This window comes from Abramis brama (assembly GCF_963993115.1).
Source record: "Abramis brama genome assembly, chromosome: 5".
NCBI classification, from domain to species: Eukaryota; Metazoa; Chordata; class Actinopteri; order Cypriniformes; family Leuciscidae; genus Abramis; species Abramis brama.
In genome coordinates, this window is record NC_139967.1 from 38,211,230 (window position 1) to 38,225,987 (window position 14,758).

Here is a 14,758-nt window from a genome sequence, read left to right on the forward strand (position 1 = left end):
TGTTTTTTATTTGTTGAACATCAATCAAATCTTTACCCTTAAATGGGTTTGGGAGTTTTTTGTATTTCCTAATTCGGGGAACAGACAGTCTCTAAATTATGATATCTAGGTGAAAGAGGCTCTATGTGATGGGATTTATCTGATCTCAGTGACGTGAGACAGCTAGCAGACGGTCGGTTTAGCCAGTCTGTCTGCTTCTTAACCTGAGCCCCAAATCGTCATGCTTGAGCTCTAAGACTATGTGCCATATTACTAGAGAGAAGAGCAGCACCATCCCAGGAGGGATGAATACCATCTCTTTTCAACAGGTCAGGTCTGGCTCCTGGCAAACATGTGACTAGGGCGGCTGGTGTCTCTATTTTCACGTTCTGTGTAATATAATCGCCAATAACTAGGGCACTTTCAACAGGATTCTCAGTGGGTGTTTCACTGAGTGGGGAGAATCTATTTGTTTTGGTAATCGGAATGGAAGAGCTGTGTTTTGTCCCGTGACTACAGCATCTCACGGTCACCCAGTTGCCCTGCTGCACAGGCTCTACAGCTGGAACTGAATAATGTACAGAGTTCACTAAGCTAGTTACATCCAAAGCAGTATCTAAAGCCCTTGCATTCTTACTATCCTTGATTAAACTTTGGATGCGTGTCTCTAGTTCTGAAATCTTCTCCATCAGCCTGACTATCTCCCTGCATATGAAAAGCCCTCTGTGCTGACAAAGAAGGCTATGTTATACATGTGACACGAAGTGCAAGACATTACTCACCGTGTTTGTTGACTGATCCTACTTACCACAGTTGTTTGATAGACTTGTAAAAAGCATGAGCGCGCGAGAAAAAAAGAAAAGGAAAAAAAGACGGTAAGCACGGATGACAGGTTAACAGGCTAGCGAGATACTAGCGTGTTGTACTAGCGATAACAATTTAGATAAAAGCTAGCTATGTCAGATTAATGTGATTGGCAATATTAGACTATATCTAATATACAGTGAGGAAAATAAGTATTTGAACACCCTGCTATTTTGCAAGTTCTCCCACTTAGAAATCATGGAGGGGTCTGAAATTGTCATCGTAGGTGCATGTCCACTGTGAGAGACATAATCTAAAAAAAAAAATCCAGAAATCACAATGTATGATTTTTTAACTATTTATTTGGATGATACAGCTGCAAATAAGTATTTGAACACCTGAGAAAATCAATGTTAATATTTGGTACAGTAGCCTTTGTTTGCAATTACAGAGGTCAAACGTTTCCTGTAGTTTTTCACCAGGTTTGCACACACTGCAGGAGGGATTTTGGCCCACTCCTCCACACAGATCTTCTCTAGATCAGTCAGGTTTCTGGGCTGTCGCTGAGAAACACAGAGTTTGAGCTCCCTTCAAAGATTCTCTATTGGGTTTAGGTCTGGAGACTGGCTAGGCCACGCCAGAACCTTGATATGCTTCTTACAGAGCCACTCCTTGGTTATCCTGGCTGTGTGCTTCGGGTCATTGTCATGTTGGAAGACCCAGCCTCGACCCATCTTCAATGCTCTAACTGAGGGAAGGAGGTTGTTCCCCAAAATCTCGCAATACATGGCCCCGGTCATCCTCTCCTTAATACAGTGCAGTCGCCCTGTCCCATGTGCAGAAAAACACCCCCAAAGCATGATGCTACCACCCCCATGCTTCACAGTAGGGATGGTGTTCTTGGGATGGTACTCATCATTCTTCTTCCTCCAAACACGTTTAGTGGAATTATGACCAAAAAGTTCTATTTTGGTCTCATCTGACCACATGACTTTCTCCCATGACTCCTCTGGATCATCCAAATGGTCATTGGCAAACTTAAGACAGGCCTTGACATGTGCTGGTTTAAGCAGGGGAACCTTCCGTGCCATGCATGATTTCAAACCATGACGTCTTAGTGTATTACCAACAGTAACCTTGGAAACGGTGGTCCCAGCTCTTTTCAGGTCATTGACCAGCTCCTCCCGTGTAGTTCTGGGCTGATTTCTCACCTTTCTTAGGATCATTGAGACCCCACGAGGTGAGATCTTGCATGGAGCCCCAGTCCGAGGGAGATTGACAGTCATGTTTAGCTTCTTCCATTTTCTAATGATTGCTCCAACAGTGGACCTTTTTTCACCAAGCTGCTTGGCAATTTCCCCGTAGCCCTTTCCAGCCTTGTGGAGGTGTACAATTTTGTCTCTAGTGTCTTTGGACAGCTCTTTGGTCTTGGCCATGTTAGTAGTTGGATTCTTACTGATTGTATGGGGTGGACAGGTGTCTTTATGCAGCTAACGACCTCAAACAGGTGCATCTAATTTAGGATAATAAATGGAGTGGAGGTGGACATTTTAAAGGCAGACTAACAGGTCTTTTAGGGTCAGAATTCTAGCTGATAGACAGGTGTTCAAATACTTATTTGCAGCTGTATCATACAAATAAATAGTTAAAAAATCATATATTGTGATTTCTGGATTTTTTTTTTTAGATTATGTCTCTCACAGTGGACATGCACCTACGATGACAATTTCAGACCCCTCCATGATTTCCAAGTGGGAGAACTTGCAAAATAGCAGGGTGTTCAAATACTTATTTTCCTCACTGTATGTTGATGAGTAAGTTATATTTAGCAATATAAGCAAAAAGGTATGATAGTAAATAGAGATTCAAAACAGAAAGCTATACGGAGCATGCAGACAGGAGCAATCAATCAGCAGGAAGGCAGACAGGAGCAATCGATCACAGAGAATTTAATACATAAATTGGGAAATACTAAATCCTCTTGGTATTGATAGCTGAAGCTTTTGACAAAATCTCTGGATACACAATATCATGGACTATTGATGCAACCCGGCATGGGGTTTATCGCTTATATTTCACACATATAGTGTAAGCAGTCAAGCCACGCTTGACGATCGGACCGTATAGTGTGAGCACATAAATTTTGAGCTTTGGCTTTACATCGCATGCAATCTACTGTTATAACCTTGCTGAAATCGTACAGAAATCGCAGTGTATTCCCGCCTTAAGGGTTATTTAGACAAATTGTGCAAAATGAAATGGTATTTCCAAAACATTTTTGTGGTGCTTACAAAGGCACATAGCCTATGACTTGCTATACTTTTTCAAAACCCTTAACCCAAAGTATTAAACATTGGCCAATCAGTCGTCCTGCACTGTTTATGATATACAGACAAGAATACCTAAAATCCAGCAGTTTACAATAAAACACAAAAAATCCCATAGATATTAAAGGAATGACTTGAACCACATCTAAAGACCATATTTAGAGACCTGAGAGTGGGATTGTTTGGATGCGACAATAAACAACCATCAAGAAAACTCTAGCAACCTCAACCATAGCACCACATAATAACACCAAAAAGACCTTTGCACCCACATAACAACACACTGGAAAATGTAAAAATCTAGTTCAGCATTTACTATTGCCGAAACACGATTTTTTGTTGTTGTTGCACTTCTTAAATGCGATCTGCTCTATTCTAGGAAACTGAAGTTGGAGAAGGAGTTAGCTGGGATGCTTTGGCGGATACGGTGGGAGGAACTAAAGTTTGAAAATCCCAACAAATATAACAAACGCGCAGGCAGCCGTCTCACTCTTTCACAGGTAGGCTACAAGCACTCGCTGGTATTTTCATTTCTTGGATAAAGCTGCATTAAACTGATGGGTAACACTTTATAATAACGTTCAGTTGTAAGTCATTTATAAGTGGTTAGTTAATTATGAACTAATCATTTACAAAACATTCATAAATGATTAGCAAGTGATATACTAACATTTTATGTATGTTTTGTAAATTCCGTTACAAGTCATTTACAAGTGATTAGTAAATGATTAACTAATAATTTACGAAACATGACTATGCATTCATAAATGATTAATAAGTAATATGTTCATTATTTTATGTATGTTTTGTAGATTCAGTTATAAGTCATTTACATTTGATTAGTTAATGATTAACTAATCATTTACAAAACATGACTATGCGTTTCATAAATGTTTAATAAATTATGTTACATTTTTTTGTATGTTTTGCTCACATCAGGTGCACAGTGGTTAAAGACTCCATGTGTTTCAGAGAAGACAGCGGTCTATACCCTCACCAGTCAGCACTTACACTGCAGCACACATTACAGTGTTCAACACCTGTTATAGATGATGTGTAAACGCATGAATAAATCATTTACAACACTTTCTGCATCCCCTAATCTAAAATTTAAACTTTTCATCACTTGTAAATGTGTTACACATCATTCGTAGATACGATTCGTTGATCTTATGCCTTATTGATTCTTGAAGTGGCAATCTACGAATGATGTGTAACACATTTACAAGTGATGAATAGTTTACACTTTAGATTAGGGGGTGCAGAAAGTGTTGTAAATTATTTATTCATGCGTTTACACATCATTGTATTGAACACTGTTACTTACCTGTTACAAATGATCTGTACGTGTATACAAGGCATTTACAACACTTTCTGCGCCCTTTAATTGCTACATACATACATACAAAAAAAAGAAAAAACATAATTTATTAAACATTTATGAACCGCATATTCATGTTTTGTAAATGATTAGTTAATCATTAACTAATCAATTGTAAATGACTTACAACTGAATCTACAAAACATACATACAATAATGAACATATCACTTATTAATAATTTATGAACGCATAGTCATGTTTCGTAAATAATTAGTTAATCATTTACTAATCACTTGTAAATGACTTGTAACGGAATTTACAAAACATACATAAAATGTTAGTATATCACTTGCTACACATTTATGAATATTTTGTAAATGATTAGTTCATCATTAACTAACCACTTAAAAATGACTTGCAACTGAACGTTATTATAAAGTGTTACCAACTGATGTGTTTTCCAGTTGGCCACCTCTAAGCCAGATCTAAAATGCATTTTTAAAAGTGCAAGGATCAAATCTATATTTTAAAGATGAAATGTCTTTGTGTTTCTGTTTTTGTTTAAAAAAAAAAGAAGTTGAATAAAAGAGGTTTCCTCCTGTTTCAGTCCATATGGTTTTAATTTATCTCATAAAAATGCCTTTTTGGACTTGGCTGTAATTCCTGGCACTGTTTTTCAATGTCCATTTAAAACTGCATTTCTTGGGAATTACAATGATGGCTTAGTCAGTTAGCTGGTCACAGAAGGTAGCTTGATTTTGTTAAACTGAATTCTCTTTCTCTTTAATTTAGAGAAAATACAAATTCATTATAAGCTCAGAGGTTTGCTCCTATTTACAAATCTGGGTCTGTTCAATAGCTAAAATAGTTAAAAATGGGTACAAGACCCACCCTGTCAGATTTCACTAAAGTTATATAGATAATGAAAATAGGGGAAAAAAGGAAGAAAATAACACAGAAATTATAGTTTATACATTATTGACTAATGTCTAGTTGTCTCCTTTGTTGAAGGTGGCTCAGTTTTATAGTAGCAGACTCATAACAATACAGACTAACAGACTAACCCTAACAATTGTTCAAACAAGCTCCTGTCTGGCCATCTGGTATTCTAATCAAACCATATCCTGTATCATGATGGGGACATTCCATAGACATAATGATATTCTAGGATATTTTCTAAACCTACCCCTACCCCTTAACCTTACCCTCATTCTATATGATTTCTAAGTTTTCCAAACCAAACAAATGTCCTCACAAGGACAAGGATTTTGGACATTCTGGATGAAAAAATCAGATATCTTTTAGTCAGCTAACAATATAGTGGGGTCCAAAATCCCCCCCCTCCTCGATATGCATTTTTTTCTTTTCTAACGTGCATAATGAAACTGCTTTGTCTTGAATAGTTGTTAGTGTTGTATTTTCTCTGTGTTTCCTTTCCAGAGAGGTTCCAGCTATGGCTCCTTGATAACAGCTCATGGAAAATATCAGCTATTTGCAAAAACAGGCTATTTTAAGGTGGGGATGAGTTCTTCTGTCATCCTCCCTCTGCTGCACACCCACACACATGTGTATTCACTGGAGAAATGGAGAGTGGGTGCACTACCAGCTCAATGTGTTGCTTTAAGATCACACTTTAATGCAGCTTTGCAGCTCCTTATGTCGATCCACAATGCTATCTGTGCTACACCATTTATGTGATAATTGGATCACAAATCTAAAAAATGCCGATATGTAAGTTGGAGGGAAATGTAAGCTGGAGGGAAAAGATTTTGCAGTATGCAAGTGTTTTTTGACCTTGGATGCATGTAAACCTATTGTAGGTAGTCTCAGCCTCGGACGTCACGCCCACGAACCGATGGCTGATGTCTAGTGCATATGGCACACAAAATTGGAAACACTTCAGGAGTTTTGAAGTCTTCGTCTGATTGGTTGAATCCTACAGGATTTCTGGGATATGTGTGTCATCTTCTTTAATGGTGGAAACAAACCCGTGGTGACGCCAAACCCCCTCATGGAAGAAAACAGTGATTTATTCGCAAATGTTTTATGCGATATTCCAATTTTGCAAAGTTGCGAATGGAAACATAGCTACTGAGTGCTTATCAGGATAAACTAAATGCTGGATTTTCAAAAGTATGTCAAGTATGTGGCATAGACTCTTTAAAATAGGTCCAAGAGTTTACCATGCCAGTCTGTTATTGTTAGGACATCGACATTACATTCTCACTCCCCTAAACATGACGCTAAACAAAACTAACTGTGATTGGTTGCTTTACATGTCAGTCAGACGGCTTCTTGCCAGTCCTTGGCCAATGAAAGCTGCTATGGGGTCCAGACCTTCTGTCTTGAGTCTGAAGGTTTGGGTATGTGAGACAAATTGTCTCACAAAACAAAATTAGGAACATTTAAAATAGCATAATTGGAGCACTTTAATGTACAGTCTTGCATTGCTAAAGCTATAGCAAAAATTACTACTCAAGAGTGTGATAGAGTTTCAAGCTATTAAACGGATGACCTATTATTTCTGTAGCTAGCTATAAATGTCGCCTTTAAGTAACTTGCTCAGCAAGATTCTCTCTAAACTGTTGTTCGGGCATGATATTATAATGCGTAAGCAACAGCTCCACCATAACAAGAAGAGCAATGTACAGTGAGACATTTAAGATTATTTTACAAATAATTACAATGGAATATCAAAAACATATTGATACAACTATTTTTCTTTTACTCTATTAGTCTGCATTTACATTGCACATATCTATTTTGACATGCATGTTTTTGTTCCGTGCTATAGTTATCACAATGTCAATTATAATTTCGAGAGTGAATCCTGCATTTCATATGATACATTTTGAAGCATGTAACTAGCCGTCGGTCCCCTTAGCAGCATGAAAAACAAAACTTTAATTAAGTGGATTATATAGCTGCTACCTTTATAATCACTAAAAAGATGTCACTCAGTTCATCGTAATCTCACAAAGTTCTGTTATAATCAATAAAGTTGTCTACACGGCACAATGAATCTCTTACTTAAATCGTGTCTACACTTTGTTTGTTAATGGGAGGATTCGCAAGTGTGCAGAGCTCAGCAGTGGGCAAAAACTCCTGCGTTTTGAGCAGTGAGTGTATTCTGACTAAATTAAACTCCTCTGATTGGCCATTGCGTTCAAGAGATCAACAAACATGACTTGTAACAAGACATGTAAAAACAAGACAAACACAAAAATGCACTGGAGCGTTTGCCAAATCTGTTTTGCCAATATAATATTACAGTATCAACTGAGGGTGCTCTTGCTTTCGTTTGAAGGTGCTTATATTTAAATTTGACTTTGTGATGTTTTTTGTTTTACCCATGTTTTAATTTTTGTACAGAGATTAAGTAAGGTCATAAGGTAGCATATTTTTATTGTCTGCTTGTTTGGAGTGTGTCTGTGATGCCTTAAACCCAAATATATTTAGGTCTAGGTAGGCAGCCCACTAGTTTTTGGACACAGCCCATATCTAAAGCATAGAAAAATATATTTGGGTCACCCACCAAGAACTCTTAGAGGACTTCTCTGAAAGCTTTAATTACAAGAAAATGTAATGCATGTAATTTGAATAACCAAAGAAGTCACTGTCACCTCTCTGTCCCACAGTGTAAGCTGAAAAGGACACTAAGGCATCAAATGTCCACTGAGCCAGCTGAATATTTCTGCTGTCACCGTGGCCAGGACAATGTGAATGTTCTTTCATATCTCAGGAGAGTTAGAGTAATAGAGTTCTCAGTTTCTTTGACTCAGATGATTCTACTAAAATGCAGAAATAAATCAATTATGTAATTACTTAAATTACTTTAATAAAACTTAATTTTGACTCATGAGCTATGAAAAAGCACATCTGATCAATACAATTTTCTGAGATGTTAATTTATCCAGCTCAGTGACTTGAGGAAGATAAAAATGAAATCAATTTCCCACCATGACAGCTCCAGTCTGCCATTCAGTGGCGGCTCAATAGATCTGATCCTTTTAACACTTGTTTCATTTCACAACAGGGAAACCTGGTGGCTATCAAACATGTGAACAAGAAGAGGATTGACCTCACCAGACAAGTGCTGTTTGAACTAAAGCATGTAAGAGAATGCATTTAATCACAAGAGAGTGTTTTTTCTTGTATTTTTGTTAAATTTGTGTTTGCATCCATCCGTGTCTATATCTGGGAAGAGAAGACAAGGTATGCATGTTATGTGTGAGTGTTTAGACCATCGTTTATGACCCCACTGGACAGCCTTGGTGCCCAAGGTGGTTAAAACACCCCCTGCCCTTTGCTACACATATAAACACAGATAACACCCCCTGCCCTTTGCTACACATATAAACACAGATAAACTTGCATTCTTTGGTGGGGGGCTGGGAAGCCAATATGAGGCTGTAGACACTGAGGTCGGGGGGAAGGCGGTGTGGCTGGATTTTTACAAGGTGTTTTGGAAAGGAAATGCTGACTTCAGACATAGAACATTGTCATGAAATAGATTTTAAAGAAATGAAGTGGAAGAAGGCGACATTAGGGTGATATTTATTTGTATATATATATTTTAAATAATTTAGCCATTTTCACAGCTTTAGCAGTTTGCATGTTAATTTTTTTAAAATAATTATCCCCTTTAAACACTAATACACATTAGATGTCTTTGGCCATCACTTCATGTTTTCACTTTCAAGCGTTTTAAGATGCCAAATGTCAAGTTAAAAATTGTGCAACTTTTAAAACTCATCTTAAAGACCTGTTCACACCAAGAACGATAACCATGAAGATAACTATAAAGATAACTATATTAGCGTCCACACTACTGGACGATATCATGCTGTTTATTCTAAGTGCATGCTTATTTGTCATTTTATATGCTCAAGCTGGTTACAGCAGGATGGATTCTGATTGGCTGTTATTGTTTTTATAATTCATTGGATAAAAACGTTCTGAAAGTGATTCCAACGATATCGTTTCTCTGTGCCGTTATTGTTATAGCTGCGGTGTGAACTCTGCTATTCTTTTATATTGAGAACGATATTTAGAACTATATCTTTATTGTTATCTATCTTTATAGTTATCATCCTTGGTGTGAATGGGCCTTAAGAACTGTTCTGTTTTTGAATGCAAGAACAAGCTTAATGTAAACACCCCTCCAAGATGAATATCCAGTCGGAGTAGGATTTAAAAATGTATTTATATTAATAGAAGTAAAAAAAAAAAAAAAAAAAATGTAATTGTCTAATTTAGACCAATTAGACAATTTAGATTTTCTGATGAACCACAAAGCCGAACCATCATGAACCTAATCATGGTTGAAATTGTTAATTACTCACCCTAATGTCGTTCCAAACGTTGGAACACAAATGAAGATCTTTTTAATTAAATCTGAGACCTTTCTGTCCCTCCATTGACACCCTAAGCAACTACCACTTTCAAACCCCAGAAAGGTAGTAAAGACATCATTGAAGTAATCCATGCGACACTAATGGTTTAACATTGAACTTATGAAGCGTTGCGAGTGCTTTGTTTGCGCAAAAAAACACAATTTACCACTTTATATACAAAATATTCATCTCCAACGTGCGTAACCAGAGCACCACGATGGATCCATGTTGTGTTGACGTGAGAGTAGACGTTTATATGTTTTGTTGCGGTTTTTCCGCGTCGCTTCATAAAATTGAGGTCAAACCACAGAGTCACATGGATTACTTCAATGATGTCTTTACTACTTTTCTAGAGCTTGAAAGTGGCTATCAATGGAGGGACAGAAAGCTCTCAGATTTCATTAAAAAGATCTTAATTTGTGTTCCGAAGATGAACGTTTGGAACGACAGGAGGGTGAGTAATTAATGACAGGATTTTCATTTTTGGGTGAACTAACCCTTTAAATTTCTTTTGTCACACCGGAAATGAAAGTTCATTGGAACATCGAGTGCATTGCATATTGCAATACAGTACTTTGTACTCAGTTCTCTGTAATAGTGCTCTGTTATACACTGCATTATTTTGGCAAATGTCGTAGGTCATCTGTATTTTGTGCATAATTCACACGTTTTGCACAATGTACATAAGACAGTAAGAAGGATATTGTAGTATGCTATTCCGGTCATATCCCAAATCTGTCTATCATCTGAGACCACCATGATTTAGGCTGAGCCTGAAAAACATGATGCGAGTCCAAGCTTCCCATAACAGTCTTATTTAAAGCCTAAGTTTATTTTGATGTCCGTATCCCGAAGGAAAGCTGATAAGACTAGCTGACTTGTGGCCAATTCTAACCTGCTCAGCTTTGATAGGAAACATGAGAGGCTGCATGGCTTTTTGCACACAGAGTAAGACAGCAGTCTGAAACACCAGTCCTGCAGACAGTGGCCCTAGGGGTCAGAGTCAAATGAAAGACCAAACAAATGTGGGGGAAACCTTTGTTCCCACTGATATTTGCCCTCACTGTTATGTAGCCCAGAGCTTATGCTAAGTAAAGTGTATATGGCCTCATACAGATTTTGCCACTCACTATAGCTCAATGACTTACGGTAAATTATTTGCCAAGCTGTCATAGACATGGTCTGAGGAAAAAAACAGTTTGAGAAACTTTAGAGAAACTTTAATTCTTTTTTATTTTATATTATTTTATATTATTATTTTGTTATTTTATTATTTTTTATTGGCCGTGGTCTTTGAGATTTTCAGAATAAGTGGAGTACTAATTGTCAGCATCATAAAGGTTATAATTCAAAATGTTAATTCAAAACTTTGTTGATATATATAGATGAGAGATGTGCAGTTCAACCATTTGACGAGGTTTATTGGCGCTTGTATCGATCCACCAAATATCTGCATTGTGACAGAGTATTGCCCCAGAGGCAGTCTACAGGTAAACTGTTAACTAATAACATTATTGTTAACCATTTATTCATATTATTCTGTGTTCACAGGCAGTGTGAATGGTTTTTGAAAGGTTACTCTAATGTTATAATGCACTTTATTCTACCCATTTCAGAGAAGTAGTTGGCAACTATACAGTAGTAACTGAGTCTCTATTACAATGTCATTACTATTCCTTCATTTCCATGTTAATGACCTTGTTTGTTTATGTTAATGATCATATTTGTGCATTTGAATCGTAGGCCTATAATTTGCTTGTACAAAATCAATGCCTGTGCATCTAGATGTTTTGAAGTGTTAAAGTCCAGTTTGTTCTTTCACAGGACATCCTTGAAAACGAGAGCATCAACCTGGACTGGATGTTCCGATACTCACTGATCAATGACATTGTGAAGGTTTGTGGGAAAATGGAAAATAAATACAGAACATATATGAACCTTATTTTATCACACATATTTTTTAATATATTTGATTCTAGTTTAGTTTAGTAGTTTATTTATTCAAAGATGATGTCTCTTTAATTCTGGTATTAAAAACATCATAATTTAAAAACAACATAGAATACTTTAATACTTGCCATGTTGTTATGGCTTTTGAAACCCAGTTAATACGGTGTACCTATCAAAATGTATAATTTATTGTTGAAAAGGCCAGACAGGAAACAGATTCATAAAACTGTGTTGGTTTGATTATTTGCTTTTCTGAGAGGAGCCCCATTAGTAAAATAAAAAGGACTGGTGTCAAAGATAGCATGACATTGTTTCTGGAAAACATGTATGAAAATAATGTAAACTCTATTAATGTAAACCAATCTTCTGTTTATTGTCAAAGGTACTTGAGAGCCCAGCCACATAAAAGCATTTGACTTTTGCTGGAAAATTGGCCTGCAATTACAACAAAGCAAACTGTCGCTTAAATGCACAAAACATATTTTTGCTTTTAAGACAGAAAATTGCTTTAAAAACATTGTTTGTTTTTAAAAGAGCACTTGTCTGTCAGAAAGAATTTAGTGGGCCAATTAACCTTGAGTTAATCCTGATCCTGAGTATTAAATACAGTTGCTGTTTAATGGAAAATACAATAACATTTTATCGTAATTTCTGTATTCTGTCTTACAAAGGTAATTATGAAATATGTTCTTTGGCTTCTATCAACCCAGTAATTTTCTTAATGCTTTGAGCGTACAAGGAAGTATTGTTGAGAATTACAAAATGGAATACACACGATTAATGTTCATTGTTTTACATGTCCAGCTTTCTCATGAAACCATTATACGCTACAGAATGTTTTTCAGTGGTTCATGTGTATTCTGCTCTATTTGCCCTATAAACTGTGGGCAAAGACATAATGTTCTGTTCAATGCTTATGCTGCCAGGGAATGAATTATCTGCACAACAGTTACATTGGCTCCCATGGCAATCTGAAATCATCTAATTGTGTGGTGGATAGCCGCTTCGTTTTGAAAATCACAGATTATGGTCTGGCAAGCTTCCGTTCTTCTTGTGAAAATGAAGACTCGCCACATGCACTGTATGCAAGTAAGAATCTGTTAAGATTTTCTGTTTTGACGCATGAAACATCAATTGACTGTTGTCCAGTGCTGATAAAGGATTTTGTGACTGCTTACCGAACTGATTTTTCAGAAAAGCTATGGACGGCTCCAGAGTTGCTAATATATGATAGGCATCCACCCCAAGGAACCCAGAAAGGAGATGTGTACAGTTTTGGGATCATACTACAGGAGATAGCGCTAAGGAACGGCCCATTTTATGTTGAAGGCATGGATCTCAGTCCCAAAGGTAACATCCTCAAAGATCAAGTACATTAAAACTAATTTGTTGTACACCACTGACAAGCATTTTTGTTTTGTTTTTTTGTTACAGAGATAATCCAAAAGGTGCGGAATGGCCAGAAGCCGTACTTCAGGCCTACCACAGATAACAGCCTGCACTGTGAGGAGCTGACCATCTTAATGGAAGGCTGTTGGGCTGAAGACCCTGCAGAACGGGCTGACTTCAGCCACATCAAGATCTTCATTGCAAAATTTAACAAGTAAGCACTGCACCCTGCTACACATCACTTACATTTGTTATATTTGCAAATATGCCTTACCAAATATGGATAGTTGACCAATGTCAGTCTACTTAAAATTGTTGGTAACACTTTACAATGAGGTTCATTAGATAACATTAGTTAAATGTATTAACTAACATGAACTAACAATGAGCAATACATTTGTTACAGTATTTATTAATCTTAATGTTAATGGAGTGCCGCAGGGATCTGTGTTGGGCCCTCTGTTATTCTCAATATATATGATACCACTTGGAAATATTATAAGGAAACATGGAATTAGTTTCCATTGTTATGCTGATGACACTCAAATATATATTTCATCAAGGCCGGATGAAAACGCTAAATTATCCAAATTGACAGAGTGTGTTAAAGATATAAAAGATTGGATGACGCGTAATTTTCTTTTATTAAATCCAGACAAGACAGAGGTAATACTTATCGGTTCAAAAAACCGCCCACAGAACCTCTCACAATACAACTTTGACATCGTAGGATGTCCTGTTACTTTATCCTCTACAGTAAAAGACCTGGGTGTTATACTCGATTGTAACCTGTCTTTTGAAAATCATATTTCATATGTTACAAAAACAGCCTTTTTCCACCTTAGAAACATTGCTAAGCTACGTAATATGCTATCAGTTTCTGATGCAGAAAAGTTAGTTCATGCATTCATGACCTCGAGACTAGATTACTGTAATGCTTTATTAGCCGGTTGTCCTGCATCCTCAATAAACAAGCTACAGTTAGTCCAAAATGCCGCTGCTAGAGTTCTTACTAGATCAAGAAAATATGATCATATAGCACCGATTTTATCATCACTACATTGGCTACCTATAAAGTTCCGTATTAATTACAAGGTATTGCTACTGACTTATAAAGCCCTAAACGGCTTAGCTCCAGTCTATTTAGCGGATCTTCTATCACCCTATAATCCATCGCGCTCTTTAAGATCAATAAATTCGAGGCTTTTGGTCATACCTAGGATATCCAGATCAACCAAAGGAGGGAGAGCATTTTCACATTTGGCTCCAAAACTCTGGAATAGCCTTCCTGATACTGTTCGTTGCTCGGACTCACTCTCCCAGTTTAAAACTAGATTAAAGACGCATCTTTTCAGCCAGGCATTCATATAATATTGTTAATCTCACAGTTTCAAACTACAATCCGGCCTCTAGTTCATAAATGCCAGAGGAGAACTGGCCCCCGACTGAGCCTGGGTTCTCCCAAGGTTTTTTTTTTTCTCCATTAGGTCACCTGATGGAGTTTTAGGACACCATTAGGTCACTTGATGGAGTTTTTTCGGTTCCTTGCCACTGTTGCCTTTGGCTTGCTCAGTTGGGGATATTTTGGGGA

At 37.1% G+C, this 14,758-nt stretch overlaps 1 protein-coding gene across 2 annotated transcripts in view; it reads left to right on the forward strand.

Moving 5' to 3' along the window:
* Positions 1-14,758, forward strand: part of npr2 (natriuretic peptide receptor 2) — a 61,522-nt gene that overhangs the window by 23,765 nt on the left and 22,999 nt on the right. Inside the window, exons 8-16 of one of the 2 annotated variants that reach the window (XM_084115594.1) lie at positions 3,490-3,610; positions 5,873-5,947; positions 8,071-8,184; positions 8,469-8,546; positions 11,214-11,318; positions 11,653-11,724; positions 12,705-12,867; positions 12,973-13,128; positions 13,213-13,381. In XM_084115594.1, coding sequence (XP_083971720.1) covers positions 3,490-3,610; positions 5,873-5,947; positions 8,071-8,184; positions 8,469-8,546; positions 11,214-11,318; positions 11,653-11,724; positions 12,705-12,867; positions 12,973-13,128; positions 13,213-13,381 — 1,053 coding nt within the window. The remainder of the gene's footprint in view (positions 1-3,489; positions 3,611-5,872; positions 5,948-8,070; positions 8,185-8,468; positions 8,547-11,213; positions 11,319-11,652; positions 11,725-12,704; positions 12,868-12,972; positions 13,129-13,212; positions 13,382-14,758) is intronic. The other variant, XM_084115595.1, reaches the window with a different exon arrangement.